General features: G+C 37.4%; 1 protein-coding gene, 2 long non-coding RNA genes and 1 pseudogene across 3 annotated transcripts; 2 read left to right on the top strand and 2 right to left on the bottom strand.

Annotated features, from left to right (window-relative positions):
* On the bottom strand, positions 5790–6736 carry OR52S26P (olfactory receptor family 52 subfamily S member 26, pseudogene; annotated as a pseudogene).
* On the bottom strand, positions 9061–27090 carry LOC132342284 (uncharacterized). The gene is made up of 3 exons (XR_009490598.1): positions 26820–27090; positions 10417–10541; positions 9061–9160 (listed from the first exon to the last, which is right to left on the bottom strand). It is a non-coding gene; the product is annotated as an uncharacterized lncRNA (long non-coding RNA).
* On the top strand, positions 10991–19038 carry LOC132342335 (uncharacterized). The gene is made up of 4 exons (XR_009490672.1): positions 10991–11128; positions 14773–14860; positions 14952–15194; positions 18674–19038. It is a non-coding gene; the product is annotated as an uncharacterized lncRNA (long non-coding RNA).
* On the top strand, positions 19335–20279 carry OR52S23 (olfactory receptor family 52 subfamily S member 23). The gene has a single exon (NM_001390395.1). It carries the CDS (start codon positions 19335–19337, stop codon positions 20277–20279), a length of 945 nt encoding a protein of 314 aa, NP_001377324.1.
* Positions 27091–27521: the final 431 nt, after the last annotated feature.

The raw sequence follows: 27521 nt of genomic DNA, 5'->3' as shown, positions 1-27521 counted from the left end.
ACTCAGACTCACGTCCATCGAGTCAGTGATGCCATCCAGCCATCTCATCCTCCGTGGTCCCCTTCTCCTCCTGCTCCCAATCCCTCCCAGCATCAGAGTCTTTTCCAATGAGTCAACTCTTCACATGAGGTGGCCAAAGTACTGGAGTTTCAGCTTTAGCATCATTCCTTCCAAAGAAATCCCAGGACTGATCTCCTTCAGAATGGACTGGTTGGATCTCCTTGCAGCCAAGGGACTCTCAAGAGTCTTCTCCAACACCACAGTTCAAAAGCATCAATTCTTCAGTGCTCAGCCTTCTTCACAGTCCAACTCTCACATCCATACATGACCACAGGAAAAACCATAGCCTTGACTAGATGGACCTTTGTTGGCAAAGTAAGGTCTCTGCTTTTGAACATGCTGTCTAGGTTGGTCATAACTTTCCTTCCAAGGAGTAAGCATCTTTAAATTTCATGGCTGCAGTCACCATCTGCAGTGATTTTGGAGCCCAGGAAAATAAAGTCTGACACTGTTTCCACTGTTTCCCCATCTATTTCCCATGAAGTGATGGGGCCAGATGCCATGATCTTCGTTTTCTGACTGTTGAGCTTTAAGCCAACTTTCTCACTCTCCTCTTTCACCTTCATCAAGAGGCTTTTGAGTTCCTCTTCACTTTCTGCATAAGGGTGGTGTCATCTGCATATCTGAGGTTATTGATAGTTCTCCCAGCAATCTTCATTCCAGCTTGTGCTTCTTCCAGCCCAGTGTTTTGCATGATGTACTCTGCATAGAAGTTAAATAAGCCAGGTAACAATATACAGCCTTGATGTATGTGTACTCCTTTTCCTATTTGGAACAGTCTGTTGTTCCATGTTCAGTTCTAACTGTTGCTTCCTGACCTGCATATAGGTTTCTCAAGAGGCAGGTCAGGTGGTCTGGTATTCCCATCTCTTTCAGGATTTTCCACAGTTTATTGTTATCCACACAGTCAAAGGCTTTGGCATAGTCAATAAAGCAGAGATAGGTGTTTTCCTGGAACTCTCTTCCTTTTTCCATGATCCCACAGATGTTGGCATTTGATCTCTGGTTCCTTTGCCTTTTCTGAAACCAGCTTGAACATCTGGAAGTTGACGGTTCACGTATTGCTGAAACCTGGCTTGGAGAATTTTAAGCATTACTTTTCTAGCATGTGAGATGAGTGCAGCTGTGCAGTAGCCTGAGCTTTCTTTGGCATTGCCTCTCTTCGGGATTGGAATGAAAACTGAACTTTTCCAGTCCTGTGGCCACTGCTGAGTTTTCCAAATTTGCTGGCATATTGAGTGTAGCACTTTCACAGCATCATGTTTCAGGATTTGAACAGGTTAACCAGTAACTAACTGATTTTTTGCTGATCCATCTTAAGTTATGTAAATCTTGCAACCGCCAGCATGTAGGCATTTTAGCTTCATTTAATAGGTGAGAAATCTCAGACTTACAGAAGGGAAATTATTTAATCAAATTTACATGGCAATGACCAGCAGAACTTGACACTTCTTTCTAGTGCCTGCATCTAAATACTATGAGGTTTCCCACACACTAAACTCTCAATTAGCTGAATCTAAGTCATAGAAAAGAAATATGATTATAATATTCTTGTTCATTTCCTTCCCAAATTCCTTCAATTTAAAAGCCACTCCTTGCATACAGTCATCCATATTCAAATTAGGGATAGTTTTCTAGATAATTCTTGTTTCTTTCTTGAAATACTTCTTTTTTCCTCAATTGAGTAATTACTATTATCATTATTTTTACCTTTGACTAAATATCTTAACTCACATCTATTATCTTCTCTCTTAGGTGTAGGATTAAATTCTCCTTTCTAGAATGTTTTTTTTAAAGTTATGTGTCAAAACTCAAGCTGCAATGAACCATTTTCCTTTTGTTTTTTGACCAGGCCCATGTGGGATCTTAGTTCCCCACCAGTGATCAAATTCACACCCCCTGCAGTGGAAGCTGGGACTCAACACTGGACCACTAGGAAACTCCTACCATATACCTTTTCAAAACACACATACACATGCATCCCCAGAAATACTGTTCTAATACATTTTATCTGTCTAATGTAGCTGTTGTGTACAGTGATTTGAAGTCTCATACAATTTTGAGGAAAGGGACAAAAATAAGTTCTCATTTTATAAGTGAGTGGACTACATCAAAGGAAAGCTACAATAGTAACACATGCCACTGTAGCTTTCCATATGAGCTCTTCCAGTCTTTTCATGTCATTAAGATGATAGCCTCCAGTGTAGAGTAAATCCACTTTCACAATGGTGATAATTCTCCTAATATTGGTAATTCTTATTTCTACTGAGTATTTCAATGTACCAGACTATTTTTTATGTATAGATATAGAGACGGATATGGATATATAAATATACACTTTACCTACCTACTTTAGGTGTGTTGAAGAGAGAGAACAAGCTCTTGATTATAGTGTGTTTAGACTTGGAAATGGCAACCCACTCCAGGATCCTTGCCTGGAGAATTCCATGGACAAAAGAGCTTGGCAAGCTATAGCCCATAGGGTCACAAAGAGTCAAACATGACTGAGAACTATCACTCAGTCATTAGACTTATTAAGGTGATATAGCATGGTGACAACTTAGTATAGTAAAAGATGACAGATTTTGTTCTAAGGAGTGATGTGTATAAATCAATTCATTTTACTTGACAATTCTCTGTTGTTTTATAAACCTGAAAATAAATATTTATGTGTATGTGTATAAATTTGTGTTTTTCTTGACAGTCATTCACAGGAAGACAGTTAAATGGCAATGCTCTATTTGCCTATAATCAGAACAAAAATGAGGAGGATATGTACATTCCATTCAAAAAGATACAGATTAAGAGAATAACCCTAAGAAGTTTTCTGTGACTTCATTAAGAAAACCCCAAATGCAAGGTTATTATTTTCTGTTACTGGAACCAGAAAGAAGAGAGAACAGGAGATGACTATGGCATTAGAAATGGTTTTGGGAGACAAACAGTAGTAAGAATACAGAGATCCAAAGTTGTCTATACTCTTACACTTTTCACATTCATGACATGTAAGTGTGCCCAGAATATACCACCCATTGTCAGAGAAGAAAATGGGATAATCTTAGGAACTGAGATGACTGAATACAGAACTGTTTAACTCAAACTGGACACTACTACCCCTTACACACACACACACACACACACACACACACACACACACACACACACACTGACTTGACCTAATCCATGGTGAACTTTATTTAACTATCTACTTGATAATCTCTGGAACTATTTTCTGACTTTCTAAACTCCTTAGCCTTGGCTAATTAACTATTTCCTACTCCTATCATAGCACTTGTCACATTGATTTCAGTGTGTAATATAATTCAATATAGTGTAATTGTTAAGAATGCAAATGCGGTACCAAACTTCCTACATTCAAATCCTGGTTCAACTTGTAACCATCTCTGTGATCACGGGAAAATGATATAACTTCTCTATTACTCAGTTTCCTTATTTGTAAAATGAGGATATTAAGGTGACAAACCATGTTTAGTTTACATGATAATTTAATGGGTTAACATATATAAAGAATTTAGGAAGGGCAATGAAAATGCAATTTCTATACAAGTATAATTAGATGTTATTACACCGAAAACAAATCTTCCTATGTTTCAATCAACCTTATCAAACAGCTGGAGCAAAATATTTATACCCTACTCTTGATGTTTATATATTGTAAAGCCAGCCTTCCTCTATACCCTTCTCCTCTATGTACTAGGAAGAAGCAGTAGATTGGAAAATTTAGTAAGAATAAACTGAGTAAGTTTAATTAAGACAACTTTACCCCCCACCCCTTCCTGGAAGGGAGGCTTTCTAATAAAGTCAATGTTCTTTGGTGTTCCTTCATGTGATGAGCCCTCTTATTCTGATTAGGAATACACACTTAACTCTGGGGCTTAGTTAGAGTGATTCCTGACTCACAAACCAAATTAAGTCTTCAAAATGGTCTTTATCACTCTGGACAAGAATACTGGAGTAGGCTGCCATTCCCTTCTCCAGGGAATCTTCCTAACCAAGGGATCAAACTCGGGTCTCCTACATTGAAGGCATATTCTTTTCAATCTAAGCCACTAGGGAAGCCTCTTATCACTAAGACAGAAAATTTTGAACCCACCTTTTTTTTTAAAAATCGATCTTTTCAGGAATCACATGGGAAGGAAAGAATATATTTATTCTGTACACCTCTGAGCCCCTGAAACTTATTACAAACCTTACCTTATGGATCTCTCTACCTCACAATGAATTCTGGTCAAATATAAAATACTGGCTAAATGAATCTAAACTGAGGATGACTATGATGGATGGAATGAACAGCAAAGAAACTTCAGCCTTTGAGAAGCTGTTTTACAGAGATTTCAGTGAAATTTGGCTGCATACGGAAGGAATCACTGTGAGACTATAGGAAAATTATGGCTTCAGAGCTCCACAGACCCCAAATCCTAGCTCCTCTACTCACCGGATTATTGAATATATCTTTGTTGAGCTGTTTCATACGGGTATTTACAATAATTAACTCTACAAAAATATTGTGAGGGTTAAGTAATTATGTATACAAACCATATAGTGAAGAGCTTGGGACCAAGCAAATGCTTAATAAATGTTGATCTCTTTATATCCTTAGGTTGAGTCAGGGTGAAGTACTTGACTAAAACATTTTTCCAAACATTTTCCCACTGGTCAACTAACTTCTCTGTGCCTTAATCTGCATAGCTGTAGCTCAATTTTAGCTACATCTAAGAATCACCTAAGAAATTTTAAATCATGGGTACTTGAACACTAACCCCACTATAGTTTTGCCTTCTGTAGGATTTCATTTAAACAGAATCATATAGTATGTAGCCTTTTATCATTTAGCTAAGGTCTATGAGAGTTATATATGCTAAACTATAAGACATCAAAGAAAGCAATAGAATTAATTGACAAAGAGAAAGTATTAAAAATTAATGACAATTTGGTCAACAGATTTTTTCAAAGGCATAATAAGTTCCAAAAGACTGAAGGATAATAACTTCAAAGGCTAATAAAATGTAATAACTGGAGGATAGAATTGTGTAGCTAAAAAAATCATTCAAGAAGGAGGATGAGGGACTTCTCTGGTGGTCCAGTGGCTAAGACTCCACGCTCCCAATACAAAGGGCCTTGGTTCAATCCCTGGTTGGGGAACCAGATCCCGCATGCTCCAACTAAGACCCAGTAAGGCCAAACAAAAATAATAAATTAAAAAAAAAAGATTGAAGATGAAATAAATAAATCTTCAAATGAACAGATAACAGAAAAGCTAGCATCAAAATAATCTCACTAAGTACTGTCAAGTATGTAATTAAGAAAAAAGGACATTTAATCAAGAAGAAAGGACTGAAGCAAAAATAGGAAAATTTCTAAATCTGATAATGTCTAAAATGATAAACAGATATATGATATATAGCTTTTATTTTTTGCCTCATATAATTCTCCACAGATTTTGTTAGTTTTCTGGGCTATTATAGGAAATAATATTTTAATACTTTGAAAGAGAGTTCTACTTGGTAATATATCTTCCTTAATGCAATGACTGTTATAACACAGAGTATATCATTGGATGAGTTACTTCCCGCAGAAAAATCTAATTCCTCTGACCATTAAGACAGGATCTTCATAAAAAAAAAAAAAAAAAACACACACACACAACTTTTAAGATAGAAAATATATTATTTGTTCATTTGTTCACATCACTCAACAACTAAGAGGATTTAGTTCAGAAATTTTGAAAACCTGAAAAATTTAAGAAACTTGTCCTGTATCTTCTTGGTCATTACCCCATAGATGATGTGGTTCAACATGTGTGAGTCTAGGAGATAAATGCTGGCCACAGATACGTGGACATGGGGTGCCACATGATGCCCAAACCTGTGAGTTTAAAAAGAGAAGGCTAGAGTATAGGACACTAATATTACACAGACATGAGAGCCACAAGTACCCAAGGTCTTGAGTTGAGCATTCTTGGATGGGAGGTAGAAGACAGTGTAGAATATGAGGACATATGAACAAATAATCAATATGAACTCCACTCCCCCTGTAAGAAATGCAATAATGAAGCTATAGGCTCTACGGATTCTGGTCTCAGCAAAGGCAATCTTGATGAGGGCCATGAACTCACAATAGGTGTGGGAAATGATATTGGTCTCACAGTAGGGAAGACACCATAGAAGGAAAGGGTGAGGAAAGAGAAGTGCTGTGCCCCGGAATACAATTGCTAGACCCATCCCCCAAGTTACAGAATGGGTCAGAATAGCAGAGTGTCTTAATGGATTACAAATGGCTACATAGAGGTCAAAAGCCAAGGCCAGGAAGAAGCCAGACTCCATGGTGGAGCAAGAGTGAATCAGTAACACTTGGGTGAGGCAGGCTTCGAAACGAACCTCTCCATCATGGAACCAGAAGAGGCTGAGAATTTGGGCACAGCTGTAGTGCACACAGTAAGGTCAGCTACAGCCACCATGCAGAGGAAGAGGTACATTGGCTCATGGAGGCTGGAGTCTGTCTTGATGATAAACAGAAGAGAACAGTTTCCCAAGAGGGCAAAAAGGCAGCCCCAATGAAAGGGGATGGAGATCCACATGTGAGCAGCCTTCAACCCACGAATGCCAATGAGAATGAAGGCTGATGGATGGACGTCAGTCTTATCATACACTGGCATAATCAGTGTCAGATATTTAGCTTTCTCTTCATGGATTTTCCTCTAAAGCAAACAAACAAAACCTTAAAAAACTTTGAAACTTCTGACAAACATGCCAAATATAGGGAATTGTAGGTAGTGGATTGCAGGTAATTACAACATTTGTAATTTATTTAGATAGAAATTTTTCATCATATGACTCTCGGATATTTCATAACAATCCAAACAAACTTTTTGGTCAATCCAATGTTAGACTTGGCTTGTGCCTAAGACACTGATTTCAAAGACCTCATTCTTAATATAATCAATTGCCCTAAGGATGTGATCATTTATTGCATTGCATTTGTATATGTGAGAAAGGGAAAGAGGATCCCGTGCATAACATTAGAAAATATGATCACCATTAGTTTTATTATGGATGTTGGTTGAAAATGTCCTTTTAAAAAATTCCACTAAGAAGCTGGCCCAAATATAAGTTTTTCTCTTACTAATTAACACTTTTCTAATGCACTTTCAATATATGTTATATCTCAGAGGTACAATTATCATTGTTAGATAAAAGCTCTCTCAGTGACACCCTGTTCTATCGATAGTGTAGATATACTCTGAGCTAATGCATTTTGAGCTAATGAACTTCCCCTCTTTTTTTTCCCTACAATGAACATTCATATCCTGTTTTTAAAAACATTTTTTAAATTATTTTTTACTGAAGGATAATTGCTTTACAGAATTTTGCTGTTTTCTGTCAAACCTCAACATGAATCAGCCGTGGATATACATATATCCCTTTTCTTTTATCTGTTATGTGTGGATCCATCAAGACTTTCATATCTATCATGCACCTTAGCATTCTGTCTTTTATTGCTCTGTCTCACTGTACCATTTAAATATACCATTTAAAAATACTTTCTTAATGGAAAATAAAATCTAGTCCTCACTGGCAATTAGGAAATTGAAAATTACAATAATATGATACAAAACACATATTATATTCTTAACCAAAAGAATATCAAGATTGGTGATATATTGTAGTGATATTTGGGTTAAAGGACAACTTTTACACTCAATTGGTAGGGGTGCAAACTGACCTAATTTTAGAGGGAAATTTTTTAGTAAACATTTTTACTAAAAATAATATTTTTGGTAGAACATTTTAACTACTTGCTATCCTAGAAAATAATTTTCTATATATACATGGAGATATATACAGTGTTTCTCATTGTAAAACTGCCAATGATAGAAGAAAAAACACAATATTCAAAATGTCTCTCAATAAAATTAAGTTAAAAGTTGTGGCAAATTTATATTATTTATTATTAAGCAGTAATCAAAATAAGGTATACTTAACTAATATAGAAGAAATTCAAAATTTTAAAAATGCACTTAAATTTGTTTTCTATTCCCATATTAATATACATATATATATGTGTGTGTGTGTATATAAATATGAATGTAATATATATATAAGATACATTCTGTAATATAAATTATTATATATATATGTACATATGTATATTTAGTTCAGTTCAGTTGCTCAGTCATGTCTGACCCTTGGCGACCCCATGGACCACAGCATGCCAGGCCTCTCTGTCCATCACCAACTCCCGGGGTTTACTCAAACTTATATCCATGGAGTCAGTGATGCCGTCCAACCATCTCATCCTCTGTCATCCCCTTCTTCTCCTGCCCTCATTCTTTCCCAGCATCAGGGTCTTTTCAAATGAGTCAGCTCTTCACATCAGCTGGCCAAATATTAGAGTTTTGGCTTCAACATATGTATTTAAGATAAACAAATGTATACTGAAAATTTATGCTGAAAACAATCTGAAAGGATACAGACTCAAATTAGGAGTCATCTAAAATGGATGATGGATGGAAAAGAGTGGAGAAAGAATAAAATTGAGCTGTAACACTATGATTTGACTTTGTAAATAGTTTCTGTGGACTCAGTGTATACATGTGTTACCGGAATAGTTTAAGGTTAAGGTAAATTAATCAGTAATGAAGAGTTAAATTGTAATCTTCATAAAAAAAATAGAAACAGAATTACAAATGCGAAGTGGCCTTCTGTGTCTTGCAAAATATCATGAAATTTTTCTAACCTCTTTAATTAGAAACTTTTCTCACATCTCTCTGCATAAGGAATTGGTCACTTATTCAATTCATGAAGGTGGTGACCCTGTGTCTTTGTTCATGTTTCTTTACACATCCAACCTTCAGTAATTTTTGGTTAAAACTGAAGACTCTACTCACCTGTCAACTACCCTGAGATTACCTTTCTAGCTGCTCTGATCATCATTGACACCCCTCCTCAGTGTCCTTATGGTATGTGCACTTACCTGCCTTCTATCTCTTGTCATACTGTATTTTACATTTCTGCATATTTTTCTCCTTTATTATATTACACATTGTTACTTGGCAGAGACAATATCTTTTCTGATGTTGCTGTTTTTTCAATTAATGAATAAAGAAAAAAAGAAACAAGATGTAAGGGAATGCTATTATTTTTGTTAGTAATTTAAATAAAGGATAACCAGTAAGTTGTTATAAATTTATGACACCAGACACTATCCCCAACTTCATTTATCAACCATTTCCTGATTTTGATATTAACTCTTTCACACATAACGAAGGGATCAGTCTTGAGAAAAATTGAATTTTGTCAATATTTTGTTTCTTATTTGATAACACGATGGAGAGGAAGAGGAAATAGCATGAAACTCACACTTGCTGATGGAAGAATTAAATATATGGCCTATAATGTCTTCTGGCTAAATCCTACTTCCTCTATCATTCTTTACAATAAACAAGGAAACAATCTAACAGGAACTGAGTATCTACTAGAACTATGTAAGTTGCATTGCAGGTGTTACCCCATTAAGTCCTTAAGGAAACTGTGACATGTCTCATCATGTCTGACTCTTTGTGATACAAAGAACTGTAGCCCACCAGGCTCCTCTGTCCATGGAATTTTCCAGGCAAGAATACGCGAGTGGGTTTCCATTTCCTTCTCCAGGGGAACTTCCTGTCTTAGGGATAGAACATGGCTCCTGTACTGAAGGCAGATTCTTTACCATCTGAGCCACCAGATGGTTTTCTTATCATGACACAAATAAGAAAACAAGTTAAGAATGTTCATTTGCCAAAACCTATACTATACGAATTCGTGGACTATAACTTGAAACCAAGCATAATCACAAAATTTTTAATCTTTGTGTTAGCCATTAGAATATATATTCTACAGGGTTTTGTAAATGTAAACTGATACAGTGCAGTTAAGACGACTTTGAATATCATGGACCGTTGATTACATATCATCTATTTCTAAGGTCTGTTTAGAATATAGGGCTGATAGCTCCACACTCTTATCCTTTGCTTCATCAGCCTTCCTCTGAAGGAATGAACTAAGTAGGGAAGTTCACACAGAAATTTACTTTTAGGAAAGTTGCATCCTGGTCACAACCTTTAACAGAGTAGAGATGTTGTTGCTTCTAGGCCAGAGGAAGTCTTTTCATGGGCCACAATTCCAAACAGGTTCAATTGCCTCAAGAATTCATACACCAGCCTGTTTTTCAAAGCCCGTCTACCCGAACTGGAGACCTGAGACCTTCCATCTGGCTACTGTCCACTCAGCCCAAGACAAATGAGAACAACTGCACACTGCCTGAAGTCAGCAGCAGTTCTGGGGGATGAGCACCCACCTTACTGAGGAAGCCTTTAGTTCTGTCATGACTCACAGATTTTTCCAAATGAGCTCAGGTATAGACATGTAGACATGTTTCCTAATGTGTAAGACTCCCATGGGCATTGCATGTGGATGGTTTCCCTGTGGGGTCAGAGAAAGAAGCCATTGGGAATTGGAGATCTTAGTTCAAAATTCATGTTTGAAGACTTTAAAGGCAATATCTTAATAACAACAGAATCCAGGATGGACTATGGAGGGAAGTGAGTCTTCCTTGTCTCTGGAACCTGCCCCTCATCAGGATTGCTTGAGTCTCAGAATTTTTTTTCCCCAATATTCTGTGTATTAATTGGAAAAGGAAAGATTATGTCTAGTTCTTGTTTTACATAATACCTTTTTATTTTTAACAAGATAACGCATATTAACATGCATCTCCCTCCAGAATCTTAAGAGTTAATACAGAGCAGTTGGATCAGTCACCAAAATTGTCCAGATGGTCTTGTGTTGTGCTAATCACTTCAGTCATATCTGACTCTTTGTGACCTCATGGACTGTACCCCATGAGGTTCTTTTGTCCATGGGATTTTCTAGACAAGAATACTGGAGTGGGTTGCCATTTCCTTCTCCAACATATGGTCTTAAATGTACATTATTCTCTCAAGGATATGTCCTCGGTTACTCCTGGAATGAGAATAATGGGTGGATTTTATATTCCAAGAGCAGCAGAGAGGGTAAGGAAACTCTGACTCCCTTAGTCTAGCTTCACAGTCAGTTAGCAGTGAAATCTTTTCAAAGACCTCTTCCAACAATGTATACCTTGAGATGAGCTCTTACAATTTTATATGCCTACTCTATTCTGCACTGTGCTCTTAGTGCTCAGCAAGGGGTTTCACTAGCATGGAGGTGGCCTGTTGGGTGACTATCTGGATACACTAAAGGCACATGCAACAACAGTATAGCCATATGCAAAAGAAAACACAGGTCAAGATAATAACAAAATAACTTTTATTTTTCATGAAGAGCCACATAAACTGACCATAACTTGTTAAGTTTCCCTAGGCTAGAAGTCAGATCAATCACAGTGCTTGCATAGCACATTGATCCAAGATGAGAGTTGGGGCAGTGGCTGTCTCTGTAACATCCATATCTTTATGGAGTTTGATCTCTCTGCAAGGTCCCTATTCTGCCGTATGGATCAACAGATCCTACTGATTGATCATTCTTTTTTTTTTTTTTTTTTAATTTTATTTTATTTTTAAACTTTACAATATTGTATTAGTTTTGCCAAATATAAAAATGAATCCGCCACAGGTATACATGTGTTCCCCATCCTGAACCCTCCTCCCTCCTCCCTCCCCATACCCTCCTTCTCTATTCAAGTCTAGGATAGTACTTTAGCTGACCAAGATGGTTTTACACTTAGTATTTTAATCTAGCTGTTTAATATTTTACTCTTTCTATCAACTCTGCTGCCAAGTCACTTCAGTTGTGTCCAACTCTGTGCAACCACATAGATGGAAGCCCACCAGGCTCCCCTATCCCTGGGATTCTCCATGCAAGAACACTGGAGTGGGTTGCCATTTCCTTCTCCAATGCATGAAAGTGAAAAGTGAAAGGGAAGTCGCTCAGTCATGTCCCACTCTTAGCGACCCTATGGACTGCAGCCTACCAGCTTCCTCCGTCTGTGGGATTTTCCAGGCAAGAGTACTGGAGTGGGGTGCCATTGCCTTCTCCATCTATCAACTCTACTGCTAGGTAATTATAGAGGAATTGGAGCTTCAATTCAGTGCCATGTTCTTTTGTCTGCTCTTGTATATCATGAATTTTAAATGTGATCTCCCAATAATTGTTTACAATGTCAATGCCTTGGACAGCCACAAGACAAGCAGATCTTCACACCCACTCTCCTGAGTCTTAAAAGTTTATATAGAGGCTTTAACTGGGTTCAGCCATATGTTCCATACAGAAGGTCTCAACAAAACATTGCTCTCTCCCAAGGCTAATATGTCCCTGGAATAGCTCTTAGTGTAGAAGTGGTGGATGGAATGAGGACAGGGGAGGGGTTGAGAAGCTTCTCACTGGCATATTTTCACACAGCTTAGTGAGAAGAAGAAGGCTAGAAGGAAACTGGATTGTGGAGATTAGAGTTCAAGAAGTATTCAATTGAAATGCATATTACATACCCAGATAGAAAAGTCAATTTGTTGGGTGGATAGAGAAGTTCTATTTCAACAAACAGGGCAGAGATGGTGATACAAACTTGGAAATCTTCAATGCACAAGCTGTTATTTGTAGCCATAGAAATAAGTGTGGCCATAGAAGGAAATATGACAAATATGCAGGAAGATAAAGGCAGAATAGGGAAAATTAGGGAGAAGGAGAAACTGGAGAAACATGTAAGGAAGCAGATGATACAAAGTATTTTCACCAATCCTATTTTTCCTCATCCTCTACATTTAGTACAACAGCGAGTTCTGTTGATTATATCTTAAACTGGTGTCATACCTTTTAATTCACTTTATTTTGACAATCGTCACATAGGATCCAAGCTGGTATTGTTTTTTTGAGGCACATACCCTGATTGTCAACCATCTATTTGCTTCTGTTCCTAAATTAGTAGTCATCCTTGATTCTTTTGTGTTTTATAATCATTCCACAAATTTAACTCCATAATCCATTTATGTTTCTACATATTTAGCTTCCTTAGAAAACCTGACATCATCTTAAACCTGCTCTTTGAAAACAGTCTTAATTTTATATCAGTAAATCTATGAAAGTGAAAGTGTTAGTCACTTAGTCACGTTCAACAATTTGCGACCCAGTGGACTGTTGTAGCCTGCCAGACTCCTCTGTCCATGGAATTCTCCAGGCAAGAATATTGGAGGGGGTCGCCATTCTCTTCTCCAGGGGATCTCCCTGATCCAGGCATAAAACCTGGGTCTCCTGAATTGCAGGCACATTCTTTTCCATCTGAGCTACCACGGAAGTAGATCTATAGAGGAGATCAGTGTACATTGCTGAAAAGGTTTCCTATTGTAATAGATTAAAGTTAAGCTTTTTTTCATTGATTTATAAAGTCCTAAATGACCTGATATGTGCCTCTTTTCAACTTTCTCAAGTACCACTCTTTCCTTACATAACTTGTTTCAGCTATCCTACTCTTTTCCTCTTCCTCAAAACTTAGTAAGAATTTCTCCCAGTGAGCAAGATACTCCTTCCATCATTTCTTTTTCTTGCAATACTTTTCTTCCTCTTTCTGAATGACTAGTATTTTCTTATCATCTGGATCTCAATTCAGTCACTATCTCCAACAGAGTTCTTTCCTGACCTTTCTTCTTACCTCTAGTCAGTCTCCAACACATTAACCTCTGATCTTTCGTAAGATAGTATTTTATTCCCAGAATATTATGTCTTTTATTTGTTTTTTGTTGATTTCTCTCATTACAACAAATATTCTAAAATAAAGGACCTTGTCCACTTTGATTATTACATTTTCAGTTCCTAGAATATTACCTATTTCTTGATGCAAAGAAAGGAATTGGTTTAATAAATAAACACAGGAATGTGAAAAAGTTCCATGTATATGGTTGTTTAGTAAGAGATTACACAGCTTCTTTGAGCAGTAATGTTCTAACAATAGATGTGGATAATTTTATGTTTTATTTTCATTTCTATTATGTTCCTATCACACTTACAAAAAAATTGATCTTTTATTTTCTTTTTTTTTTTCAATTAGTGTAACAATGAAAATAACACATATATCCAGGAGATGAAGACTGGTTAAGTAAATTATGGAACATAAATTAAATGATGTATTTTATGGCCATAAAATAATATATGTTTCCATAATGTAATCATGGAGACGTCTCTATCAACATAAGGTCTTTGTTGCCTTACATTTTCCCACAGGAAATTATATATACTCAACCAAGTCAAAATATATTGTGTAAAGCCACTGTGATTATACATTTGAAAGAATTTAAAGTTAAGAAGCATATTTATAAACTATGTATTTCTAATGAATCAGCAGGCCCCAAGGAAAATAGTTTCACAGTGAGATAGATTACATTGATAAAATTATGTTTTCTTCCCCTTTTCTTGTATCTTTAATAAAAATGGAGGAGAATAATGCTGAAGACTGGCTTCTATCTTTTCTCAAGAATCTCTGCTCAGGCATATATTGGGCTCCACAAGGAACCCATGCACACCTGAGCCGCTTTCTTGACTCCTGGGAGGCTGTGGGGCTAGAACTATTATAATTGAGGTTAGCTGAAAAAGTGGATTATAATAAAGACAGGTCAGGAGATTCTGGTAATATAGGACAGGTAAGGTAAAGATAACACAACCACCACAGTATCTCCCTTTATGCCCAAAGGTTTGGAGCAGAAGGTACTAAGTACTTCCTCAAGGAGAAAGGGATCAGAAAACAGAATGATACTGGATGATTAAAATGAATCTCCAGGGTAAGTACTTCTTGATCACCAAATACTACTTCTCTAGGATTTTCCTTTTCTCCAGGAGCTTTATAGTCTTCCCATCTGATCTTATCTCTAGGAAAGTCATGACATTCAGTTGAAATTCTCTATGGATAATTAATGCCAGTGAAGAAAGACATAAAAGTTACAGCTCATTGATCCCCTGCTTAATGAAACCCTTGGGCAAAGTACATACATCATCATTTGATATATACAACAGACTCAAGAATAAGCCAGGTTATTGAAGATATCTTGCCAGGAGCTGAAGAGGAAAATTCTAGGCTGTGCTACAGAAAGAAGCACTTGGGAGGAGACAGATCTTGTGAGTTTATTTTCTTTTCAGATTTTGCAAGCTCAAGAATGCTACCTGCATGTGTCATGTCTAAAAAAATACATGTTATTGCTGCTGAAGTAAGAAGCAGGAGCTTTGTGATCCACTGAAGAAATGTCAGTTGCTGTAGTGGCAACAGGACAAAGAAAAAGAAATTCCAAACAAGTATTAAATTCATGTGGCTTCTGTGGAAACAGGCTGAATGAGGGTGTCCTAAATAGGATCCAAGCTGTCTGACTTCTTTGCTTTATCACACTCTAAGGACAGGGAGTTTGAGTGAACTCCGGGAGTTGGTGATGGACAGGCAGGCCTGGTGTGCTGCTATTCATGGGGTCGCAAAGAGTCGGACACGACTGAGCGACTGAACTGAACTGAACTGAACTGAAGGACAGGGAAAGCTGGCGTGCTGCAGTCACCATGGGGCCACAAAGATTCAGACACGATTTAGCTACTGTACAGCTATAAAAAATCTAAATATGCGTTTCTAATTCAGGCCTTAGTCACTAGTTCTCCAGAAGAAAGTGAAGACCAAAAAACAGTGAGTCAGGGTTAATTTAAGTGGAAAGAGTTTGTGCACAAAAGAATATCCCTTTGCCAGAAGAACAATGAGCCTACTTTAGGGGTCATTTAATTCCCTAATGTGTAATTTCACAGTAAATACGTTGTTTGCTGGTTTGTATTTCTAAATTTGCTTCATTCATTTCTGTCTTTTTTGTAAACTTGGTAGAATATTTTTTCAGGTTTGGTCCTATTTTAAATAACATGCTTTAAAAAATTATTTTACTTTTCCACTAAACCTCACTCTTTTTTATCCTCATCTTCTTTCTCCTATTTTCATAGGAGAAAATTGTTGGTGTTATTTTAACATTCTCAACTTCAAGTTTCCTTACTAAAATTTCTCTCCATCATTAATATAAATATATATAAAAAGAAACTCTAGATGAAAGTGAAAGAGGAGAGTGAAAAAGTTGGCTTAAAATTCAACATTCAGAAAACTAAGTTCATGGCATCCAGTCCCATCACTTCAGGGCAAATAGATGGGGAAGCAATGGAAACAGTGAGAAACTTTATTTCTGGGGGCTCCAAAATCACTGCAGATTGTGACTGAAGTCATTACATTAAAAGATGCTTGCTCCTTGGAAAAAAAGCTTTGACCAACCTTGACAGCATACTAAAAAGCAGAGACATTACTTTGCCAACAAAGGTCCATCTAGTCAAAGCTGTGGTTTTTCTAGTATTCAAGTATTGATGTGAGAGTTGGACTATAAAGAAAGCTGAGCACCAAAGAATTGATGCTTTTGAACTGTGGTGTTGGAGAAAACTTTTTTTTTTTTCCCACAAGTTGATAAATTTTTATTATTTTAAAAAACACAGCTTCTATAGTAATTGATATGGCATATTTCTTAGAAATTTCTTTTAGTGCTCAACTGATATTTATTCATTTTTTAATAGAATATTTATTTATTTATTTTATTATTTTTTAATTTTATTTTATTTTTAAACTTTACATAATTGTATTAGTTTTGCCAAATATCAAAATGAATCCACCACAGGTATACTCTTGAGAGTCCACTGGATGGGAAGGAGATCCAACCAGTCCATCCTAAAGGAAATCATCCCTGAATATTCACTGGAAGGACTGATGCTTAAGCTCCAATACTTTGGCCACCTGATGTTAAGAACTGACTCATTGGAAAAGACCCTGATACTGGGAAAGACTGAAGGCAGGAGGAGAAGGGGATAACAGAGGATGAGATGGTTGGATGGCATCACCAACTTGATAGATATGAGTCTGAGCAAGCTCCGGGAGTTAGTGATAGACAAGGAGGCTTGGCATGCCGCAGTCCATGGGGTAGCAAAGAGGTGGACATGACTGAGCAACTGAAGTGAACTGAACGTAGTCAAAAAATTTATTGCAGATTTCAGAATTGGAATTATGCCATGCAGATGGCATATGTTCTCATATTTTATAATTTTATAAGGGGATGTTACTTTGAAGTTGATTTGCTCTCTAATTGAAGAGTTATTCTGAAAAGCAAAATTAATTGCACAATTGTGGGTATGCTTTACCTATCCTTTATATACTAATATCTAGTTTCTAAACTTCTATTTTACTGCTAAAATGAAGTTATTATTCAAGTAAATATTGAACCATATATATTGACTCAATTTCCAATTTCATTATCAAATAATTTTAGATTTCTCTTTTTGTCTTTTCTCTCATTCATTTTCAAATAACAATCATCTATACATGCTCAGAGGTTGCCAACTTCAAAATTTAGAGATGTATTTTTCTTCAATGTCATTCTATAGGTGTTAGGACTTTAATCTTTTTTTTAGTTCTCTGACCTACACTTAAAGTAGTTGTTGAGTAGCACAGCTCTGAGAAGTTATGCATCTTTTATATATTTCCTAATGGAAGTGAACTTTTTTATTTGGTGACCTCTCTGGTCATATTGGGATAATAGTGATAGAATTTGCACATTATTTTTGTGAGTTTTCTAGTTCCTATATCTTCAGCCATTTTTCTCTTGTTTTTGACTTATATCTCTCTAAGGGTACAGTGTGCTGCCATTGTAACATATCGCTCTTGTATATATGATCTATAAACTGTCCTCAGAGTTAACAGTGAGACTTCTGAGCATGGCACAACTTAGCTATATAATGCTAAGTTCTGCAAGCTCCAGAAATTTGCAGTCTGAATTTGCTGGATAGAAAGAATAGAGAAGAGAGGTGGTTTGGAGGAGAAATAAGATACTGGTTGAAAGATGATTACTGCCTGGTTCAAACTAGTTACCTGCCATATGTGGGTAGCTCCTAATTTGTACTTAGTCTGAGGAGATGGATATGCCCTGGTTTAGAATCTTTGTTGTCATTCTTAAAGTTTTCATTCATTGGAAAAAGCACCTAGAATATGTGTAATCAAATTCTTTTTATTTTTATTTTTTTAATTTTATTTTATTTTTAAACTTTACAATATTGTATTAGTTTTGCCAAATATCGAAATGAATCCGCCACAGGTATACCTGTGTTCCCCATCCTGAACCCTCCTCCCTCCTCCCTCCCCATACCCTCCCTCTGGGTCGTCCCAGTGCACCAGCCCCAAGCATCCAGTATCGTGCATCGAACCTGGACTGGCAACTCGTTTCATACATGATATTATACATGTTTCAATGCCATTCTCCCAAATCTCCCCACCCTCTCCCTCTCCCACAGAGTCCATAAGACTGTTCAAATTCTTTTTCAAAACATGCTAATTGTATGTGGCAGAGTAGACAGGCAATTTAAATTTAGGAGAGAATCTTCTATTTGTTTCATTTTACAATGTGATTTACATTTTAATGTATTTTATAAATGGTCTGGACAAATGAATTTTAAATTGGAGTAACAGAGCAAAGAGGGTAATAGAGTTTCCTGATTGTGAACTTAATACAAGGTATAATTTTATCGTATTTTTATCTATTTTAAAGGTACAGAATGGATGAGAACCAAGATTATGCATCGTATCTACAAATCCTCTGATGTACACAAGTGGAATAAATATCCCTTTATAATGCATGCATGCATGCTAAGTCGCTTCAGTTGTGTCTGACTCTGTGTGACCCCACAGATGGCAGCTCACCAGGCTCTTCTGTCCCTGGGATTCTGCAGGCAAGAATACTGGAGTGGGTTGCCATTTCCTTCTCCAATGCATGCATGCATGCTAAGTCACTTCAGTCGTGTCCGACTCTTTGCAACTCCGTAGACAGCAGCCCACCAGGCTCCTTTTTCCACAGTATTCTCTGGGCAAGAATACTGGAGTAGGTTGCCATTTCCTTCTCCAATCCCTATATAATAGTTCATAAAATTATTCATTCATATAACTTTTGCTGCATTAATCATATGTGAATTTAATCATTGGTTTGCACCAGTTTCTCCCCTATTTAGACTGTTAACATCTAAGTTTAGAGATTGAGTCCTATTTATCCATTTTATCCTCAAAACATTATAAGTATTTTATATAACAAATAAATATAATGTATATAAAATATATATGTAAAAATAACACAAAGTCATCAGTAAATGATGGCGAAATGGATATGAAACAATCTAATCCATTCTGCACTTGAACACAACTGGCATTCTTTCATCATGTCACTGCCAAACAATACCAATATCTATCCCAGTACCTTTCTTCTCCTTGGCATTCCAGGGATGGAGGCCATTCATACTTGGATATCAATGCCCTTCTGCCTTATTTATTTAACTGCTCTCCTTGGAAATTGCTCCATTCTATTTATTATCAGAACAGACTCCAACCTGCATGAGCCCATGTACTTCTTCCTCTGTATGCTCTCTGTGGCTGACTTGATCCTTTCCACTACTGCTATGCCCAAAATCCTCAGCATTTTTTGGTTCCATGACAGGGAGATCTATTTTGAAGCCTGCCTTGTCCAAGTATTTCTCATTCACTCACTATGCAGCATGGCCTCAGGGTTTATCTTGGCCATGGCCTTTGACAGGTATGTGGCAATCTGCAATCCTCTGAGACATTCCATTATCCTGTCACACAGAGTCATCCAGAACTTGGGGCTGGCTATCGTCTTCCATGGAGTCGTGCTTTTCAGTCCTCAACCCTTTATGCTTCGGTGGCTTCCCTATTGCAGAACTAATGTCATCCCTCATACCTACTGTGAATTTATGGCTCTGATCAAGCTGGCTTGTGCAGAGACCAGGATCTGCAGAATATACAGCCTAACTGCTGCCTTCCTCACTGGAGGTTTAGATTTCCTATTAATCCTCTGTTCCTATGTTGTCATCCTTTACACTGTCTTCCATCTTCCATCCAAGGCTGCTCAGCTCAAGACCCTGGGCACTTGTGGATCCCATGTGTGTGTGATCCTGGTGGCCTATACTCCAGCCTTTTTCTCCTTCCTTACTCACAGATTTGGACACCACGTGGCTCCTCATATTCCCATCTTTGTGGCTAACATCTATGTCCTTGTTCCACCCATGGTGAACCCAATGATCTATGGCATAAGAACCAAGAGGATCAGAGAACGATTCCTCCACGTTTTGACTTCTCACAAATTCTAAAACAATCAACTCTTTCTGTAACAATTTTCTAAGATTTATGAAGAAAAGAGATATTAACCCTCTTTCTAGAAGACTGAATCTCTACATCTTCTATTGGTAATATGAAGTATTAATTGGCACTGACTAGACTTATTCTTAAAAAACTTGCTTTAGATGATAGCTGACTTAGATGATTTATTTTTAATATATTTGCTTGGTAATGAAATATCTCCACAATTATATGATCTTATTCACTATATTCACTCATACAAGATTACTCTGTTGTTCAGTCTTATTAGCTTTATTAGAAGTGTTGTTATTGATTTACTACCTCTAACTTTCATTAAGCTGCCATGTATTTGTAGGTTTCAGTTAATTGGGCTGTCTATATCTCTGGAACAACAAGACTGAAATTATTTTAACTCCATAACCTTGGAAACTGAGATGGTTTTTAGCAAAATGTCTTCGGAGAAGGCTGATGCAAATTTTAAAAACTGTCATGATATGTCTTCCAGAGGCCTTCCTGTAATCTCTTTGTAACATATTCTTACATGTTTAACTTAATTTATTTAATTTTGTTGCTAGAATCCTTTGAAACTTTCTAAGTAATATACATTCCTACAAATACTCCTCCAGAATGCTTAATGAATTCTAAAATTGCCCCACCAATTTTCCTTTTTTTCTGTTTCTTAAATTTGTTTCAAATCAATTCAGTATATTCTTTGAAAATGTCTATAGCTCTCTCTCCCATTAATTGACTATCTTCCATACTCTAATCGTATTTGCTACCAAACTATACTGTAAAATAGAGAAATATTCTCTTCTTGCATTTCCTCATAAATAGTCTTTCTTGCTACTATTGACTCATATTTGTATAGAATATCGTGTAGGATTATTAATTAATGGTATGTAAGTCATTATGGGTACACCAAGTCATTATGAGTATATATTACAATTATGTTTCCCTTAAGATCTAAACTCTTCCTGATTATGATCAAATAGTTTTGTCATTAGGCCACAGCAGTATATTTTACTAGTCTCTTCTCAGTCTGAGTACCTCTCTCAGTTATAGTTATTCAAAATCATGCCACTTTTTCCCTTTGATTTTTAATTAATTCTTTCTAAGCAAGTGGGTTATTAGGTATTGGGTACTACCTGACCCATTTCTACTGACTGTCCTATGATTTCACACTTTCTCCCTCAAAATGAAAGTGTAACTCTGTGCTACTATTTCTGATTATCTAAACTTATTTTATTGTTGTCCATTTCAAATTGTCTTATTTAAGATGGAAAAGACCAGCATATCTAAAATTATGAGAGGTAATAAAAGGTAGCATTTAAAACAACTGACTCTCAAGCCATATTGCTCAGCTGACTCTAACAACCACTTACTAGCTGTGTTGATCCTCATCAACTTATACCACCTGTCTGCCTCAGTTTTCTGAATGGTAAAATGGAGAAAATTGATAATGGCTATTTCAGAATATAATTCTAACACTTAAAAAAAAAAAAAAACTGCCATATAACCCAGCAATACCACTGCTGGCCCGAGGAAACCAGAACTGAAAGAGACACGTGTACCCCAATGTTCATCGCAGCACTGTTTATAATAGCCAGGACATGGAAGTAACCTAGATGTCCATCAGCAGATGAATGGATAAGAAAGCAGTGGTACATATACACAATTGAGTATTAGTCAGCCATTAAAAAGAATACATTTAAATCAGTTTTAATGAGTCTGAGTGAACTCCTGGAGTTGGTGATGGACAGGGAGGCCTGGCGTGCTGCAATTCATGGGGTCGCAAAGAGTCGGACACAACTGAGTGACTGATCTGATCTGAATGAGGTGGATGAAACTGGAGCCGATTATACAGAGTGAAGTAAGCCAGAAAGAAAAACACCAATACAGTATACTAACGCATATATATGGAATTTAGAAAGATGGTAACGACAACCCTGTATATGAGACAGCAAAAGAGACACAGATGTATAGAACAGTCTTTTGGACTCTGTGGGAGAGGGAAGGAGGGGATAATTTGGGAGAATGGCATTAAAACATGTACAATATCATATAGGAAACGAATCGCCAGTCCAGGTTCGACGCAGGATACAGGAAGCTTGGGGCTAGTGCACTGGGATGACCCAGAGGGATGGTATGGGGAGGGAGGTTCAGGAAGGGGAATATGTGTACACCCATGGCAGATGCATGTTGATGTATGGCAAAACCAATACAATATTGTAAAGTAAAAAAAATAAAAATAAATTTAAAAATGCCTGTTGTAATTTGGTTCCATTGGGGTTAATTTATCAAGAGCTTAAAATTTAAGCCTAGAATTAAGAAACATTATCCAGCAAGAATGTTTAAACTGGAATCCAGTAAACTGGAAATAATTTTACCATTTGGGATCTATTTTCTTTAATTTTGAAACCAATTGATGAGAATTTGGCAATGATTAAAAATAGATTCAAAGAAAAGGAAAAGAGTCCGATTAGAAAAGCTGGGCTGATGAGTTCTTAGAACCATCATCATAGTTATGCTTATATTGAGTCTACACAGGTCTACATAAGAAAATGAGGTTTTTGACTCATAGATCAGCTCTTATAGGTTGTTTTTATGTGTGTGAATTTTATTTAATATTGAAGAACTATCTTCACTTATTTCTAGATCAATGACAACACATATTCTGGAGTAGTCAGGAACCTAAGCTACCAGTCACACTGTAGTTCAGCCAGGTGCTTAACTGAAGAAAATTCATTCAGTGAATGTACACTAGAATTCTCCTATGGCCCAGACATGCGAGCAGTAAGACACAAGATTAATATGAAGCACACAGATCCCTTGAATTATATAACGTGTATCTTGGAAGGAAGGGACATTTAAGAAGGTGCTTAAAATAAGTGATTTAACACACAGTGAGAAAATAATTTCACATTATGGAAATATAAAAAATATCAGTAGTGCTCTGAAAGAACAGAAGAGGGTTCTTTTCTAGAGGGTGTATTCATATTCCCTCTGAGAATAGATTTAAAATATAATGAAAACATTTTTTGTAAAGGTGGGGAAAAAAAATCATGCAAAGGAAAAAGTAAAAAGACCTGAGGTAGAGAATAAGGACAGTTAGAAGAACTGTGCTTGGGGAACAAAATGGACAAAGGAGAGTCATAACTTACGCATTTGGAGAAGGCTACAGAAACCAAAACCATTCATCATAATTCTTCAGACCACAGGATTGTGTGACCATCCTGGTGACCAATGATGACATGGGAAAACAACAATGAAATGAGAACATTGCTATCCATTAACTTAAGGTAAAGCTGGAAAGTCAGAGGACATCCTTGAAAGAAGGTGACTGACTTTCATTACCATACTTGGAGAACTGAGAATGCTTAGGAATAGTGAAGTTCCAGGTAAGATGAAATTCTCAAACCTAGTAAGTCTTCTATGCTACTTCAAGGCCATGTTTGGAAGAGAGTGGGACAGTGAGTCATAGAATGAAGACATCTGAGCTGACACACCTACAAATTTTGAAACTTATGCTTAAAAAAATAAAAGAAAGTGACAATATCAATAATTGGGGGGGGGCACAAATTAAAAGCTGGTTGATATAGGAGCAAGTCCCTATGATGTAACATTTTTTGTAAGAAACTTGTAAATGGTACTATTATGTGGCTAGTTTGATTCTTGGACATTTTATTTTACTAACTGAAATAAAGATGCTAGAAATGCCATCATCTCACAGAACACAGAAATGTATAAAAACACTCAGAGATCTGGGCATGATGAAATGGACAAATTATAAAATGCCAATAAACCAGTAGCCAATTATATGTTATAAAAGGCAGTAGAGAGGATTTATCAAGTGAATCCAGAAGTAATGCTCTGATGAGAGAGAGACTGCCACCACTGAGAATCTAGTGATGACTGGCCTCTATAGCCTGGAATAAAGAAGGCATGTACTATTATGGACTGCGTGCCTGCTCAGTTGTGTATGACTTTTTATGACTCCCATGGACTGTAGCACGCCAGGCTCCTCATGTCCATGGAATTTTCCAGGCAAGAATACTGTAATGGGTTGCCATTTCCTTCTCCAGGGGAACCTTTCCTACCTATGTCACTTGTATCTCCGGCGTTGGCAAGCGGGTTCTTTACAAGTCGAGTCACTGGGGAAGCCCTTACGTACTATTATGCTGCTGCTAAGTCGCTTCAGTCGTGTCCGACTCTGTGCGACCTCATAGACGGCAGCCCATCAGGCTCCCCCATCCCTGGGATTCTCCAGGCAAGAACACTGGAGAGGGTTGCCCTTTCCTTCTCCAATGCTTGAAAGTGAAAAGGGAAAGTGAAGTCACTCAGTCGTGTCCGACTCTTCGTGACCCCATGGACTTCAGCCTACCAGGCTCCTCCATCCATGGGATTTTCCAGGAAAGAGTACTGGAGTGGGGTGCCATTGCCTTCTCCTACAGACTATTATAGAGCTAGGAAATATAAGATAAAATAATATCATCTTAATAGAACTTAGTAATATGAAACAAGGTGGTAAATTTTTCTTTGTAGTGAAAGTGAAGACCACAGTAATGGTCAAGGGTCCTGATGCAGAAAGAAACATAGAGATGGTTAATATAATATGGCATTACAGGGGGAGGATAAATGTTAGCTAAAAAAAAAAAAAAAAAGGTATTTTTCAATGTATATAACCAAAAGAAACCAAAGATAGGTCATCAGGAGGCTAAGAGCAACTACTTCAGTGGAAATGTCACAATACTTTGCTCAGTTTTCAATTTGAGACAATTTCCAGATCCAGAATCCAAATCCAGACTATAGGAAAAGCTGTGTTTCCAAGAGAAAGAATATTGCAACAGTATTGCAAGTTTTCTTGGAAATGAATTTCCTAGTGGCTGCTGCTGCTAAGTCACTTCAGTTGTGTCCGACTCTATGCGACCGAATAGACGGAAGCCCACCAGGCTCCCCCGTCCCTGGGATTCTCCAGGCAAGAACACTGGAGTGGGGTGCCATTTCCTTCTCCAATGCATGAAAGTGAAAAGTGAAAGGGAAGTCGTTCAGTCATGTCCGACTCTTAGCAACCCCATGGACTAGTGGAGTCCAGTCCTATCAAAGATATTTGTAACTGACATGATACCAGAAACTCAAAGTATCATTAAGGAAAAAAACAGGGAAAAGGTTAAAATGGAGGCCTGTTTTAACTTTGATTCACAGAGGAATCAAAATCCAATGGCATTCACAAAATTCAGTAATTATTTACTCCCTTCTCAAAACTATAATTTAAAAGGACAATATGTAGCAGATAGCAGAAATTCCACAATGATTTCTTGAACAGTGAGTAAGAGACTGTACAAGAGAAGATTAAGTGAGAGACTTTCCAACGGTCCTTCTGCAGATAGTAAATAAAAACAACATTGCTTCTTGAGAGGAAAGGTAGAGAACAAAATATTCATTACAACTTAAATGTTGAAGAATGATTACCCTATTCATAGCCTCATTTAATTCACCAATCTGGTCCCCACACAAGTCTAACACAGTCAAATGTTTTGTCTCTATTTAAACAAAACATGAAGGTGGAGAGGGAGTTAATGGACTACTGAAAACACAACCAATAAACAGCTCCAATTGCAGTGCTGTGCCACCAGTTGTTTTTTTTTTTTTTTTTGCTAGATTCCTCAGGTATATAACAAATGGACATTGATCTGGCAGATTCGTTATTTTCCAATTCTATCAGGAAGAACGTTAAACAGTTCACATTCATGGGGAAAAAGAACAAAAATGGCATAAAAACTCAGGTATACTCAGGACTTGTTAATTCTCCTACTGTTCTGATACCATTCAAAGGACCCTGAACAATCAATAGATTCTGGAGAATATAAAACTAGTTTATTTTAATGAAATAGTTGAACCATTAATGGAAATTTTATTGGAGGCCTTGGTAAGACACATTTGTTTCAAAAAGTGTGAAATAAACCTTATGAATATTAAATGGTCTATCTCATTAGTGAATTTTTAAAGAGCTTTTTGCTCTGAGACATTTTTTTTAAGACATGTTTTAAAATAAAGGATGAATGTTTGCATCTCACACCTCCGATCACCAAAATAAATCACAATTTCTGGTACACCTTTTCATCTATTACAAACAACATGTACCACCCTTGGGATTATATCTTCAAAGCTTTTATGAAGTGACAGGAAAGACTTTAAGCTTTGTGCTAGTTTCAAAGCAGGAAAGAGTTATAAAGCAGGCAGGCCTTGGCTGCATCATACAGAGCCCAACAGTTTGTGATACATAAAACCTTGCAGTCTCTAGCAGATTAAAACATTTGTGGTGGAAAGATATGAGGAATTTACGGTCAGCTCTAGTAAGGTACAGGCACTGTAGACCTCTAGAGTTGTTGAGTAAGGCCATGGCATAAGTGGCAGAAATTTTTACCCCCCAGGACACGGGGCTTCTCTCTTGCCTGTGGCGAATACAGGTTATTGCCCTTCCCTTGCGTGCAATACAGAGTTCCCAAAGTCCAGGACAAGAATAACAATAGTAGTAATAATAATATTCCTACCTCTGTCAGGCAAATTGCTGAAATGAACAGGGAGCAGGAGTACCCAAAGCAAGTAGGCTTCCATTTCTGACCAATTGCTTACCTCCAGGACTCTGAGTGGGTGGAGTCCGGTGCTAGGGCTAAAGCGACTGACTAACGGAAATGGTTCTCTCCACCAATGAGGAGGTGCAGCAGGATGGAGGGGCGGGGCCTGACGGTAGCCCTCCTGAGAAGTCTCTGGCCGTCGAGGCAAGGAAAAGAGGTCATCAGAGTTGTAACTGCGGTGGAAGCATGGCTGGATGCTGCAGGCAGGTGAGCACAGTGCTAAGGGAGGGCGAAGCAGAGTAGGATCCATTCCGTCCACTCTGTAAGCCAACTCTTTCTTGGCCGACTTTTGGAGCCCTATCGCACCCCTCCATACCACAGCTTGGATCCAGCCCTGGACTGTCACCCCTGGCTCTCTGCCCTTCTACTCTTCAGCATCCTCTTTCTGTCTCAATCTCTTCCTCCACGCCTGCCTCTCTCCTTTGGCAGTCTTTCCTCCTTACCGCTGTCCCTCCACCCACCTTTCTGTACCAGCCGCCTCTCTTTCCTCAGCTCTCTTTTCTGGTCATCTTTCTTAGAACCCTTTTCTCACACCTATAGTATTATTGCCTATAATCTGAGGTCACGGAAGAGGGGGCACACAAGGGGTGAGGGTCAGACGGTGAATTTTGAATCTCC

This window comes from Bos taurus, chromosome 15 (assembly GCF_002263795.3).
Source record: "Bos taurus isolate L1 Dominette 01449 registration number 42190680 breed Hereford chromosome 15, ARS-UCD2.0, whole genome shotgun sequence".
NCBI lineage: Eukaryota > Metazoa > Chordata > Mammalia > Artiodactyla > Bovidae > Bos > Bos taurus.
The sequence above is the reverse complement of the archived record's forward strand: the minus strand, read 5'-3'. Positions and strand labels throughout refer to the sequence as shown.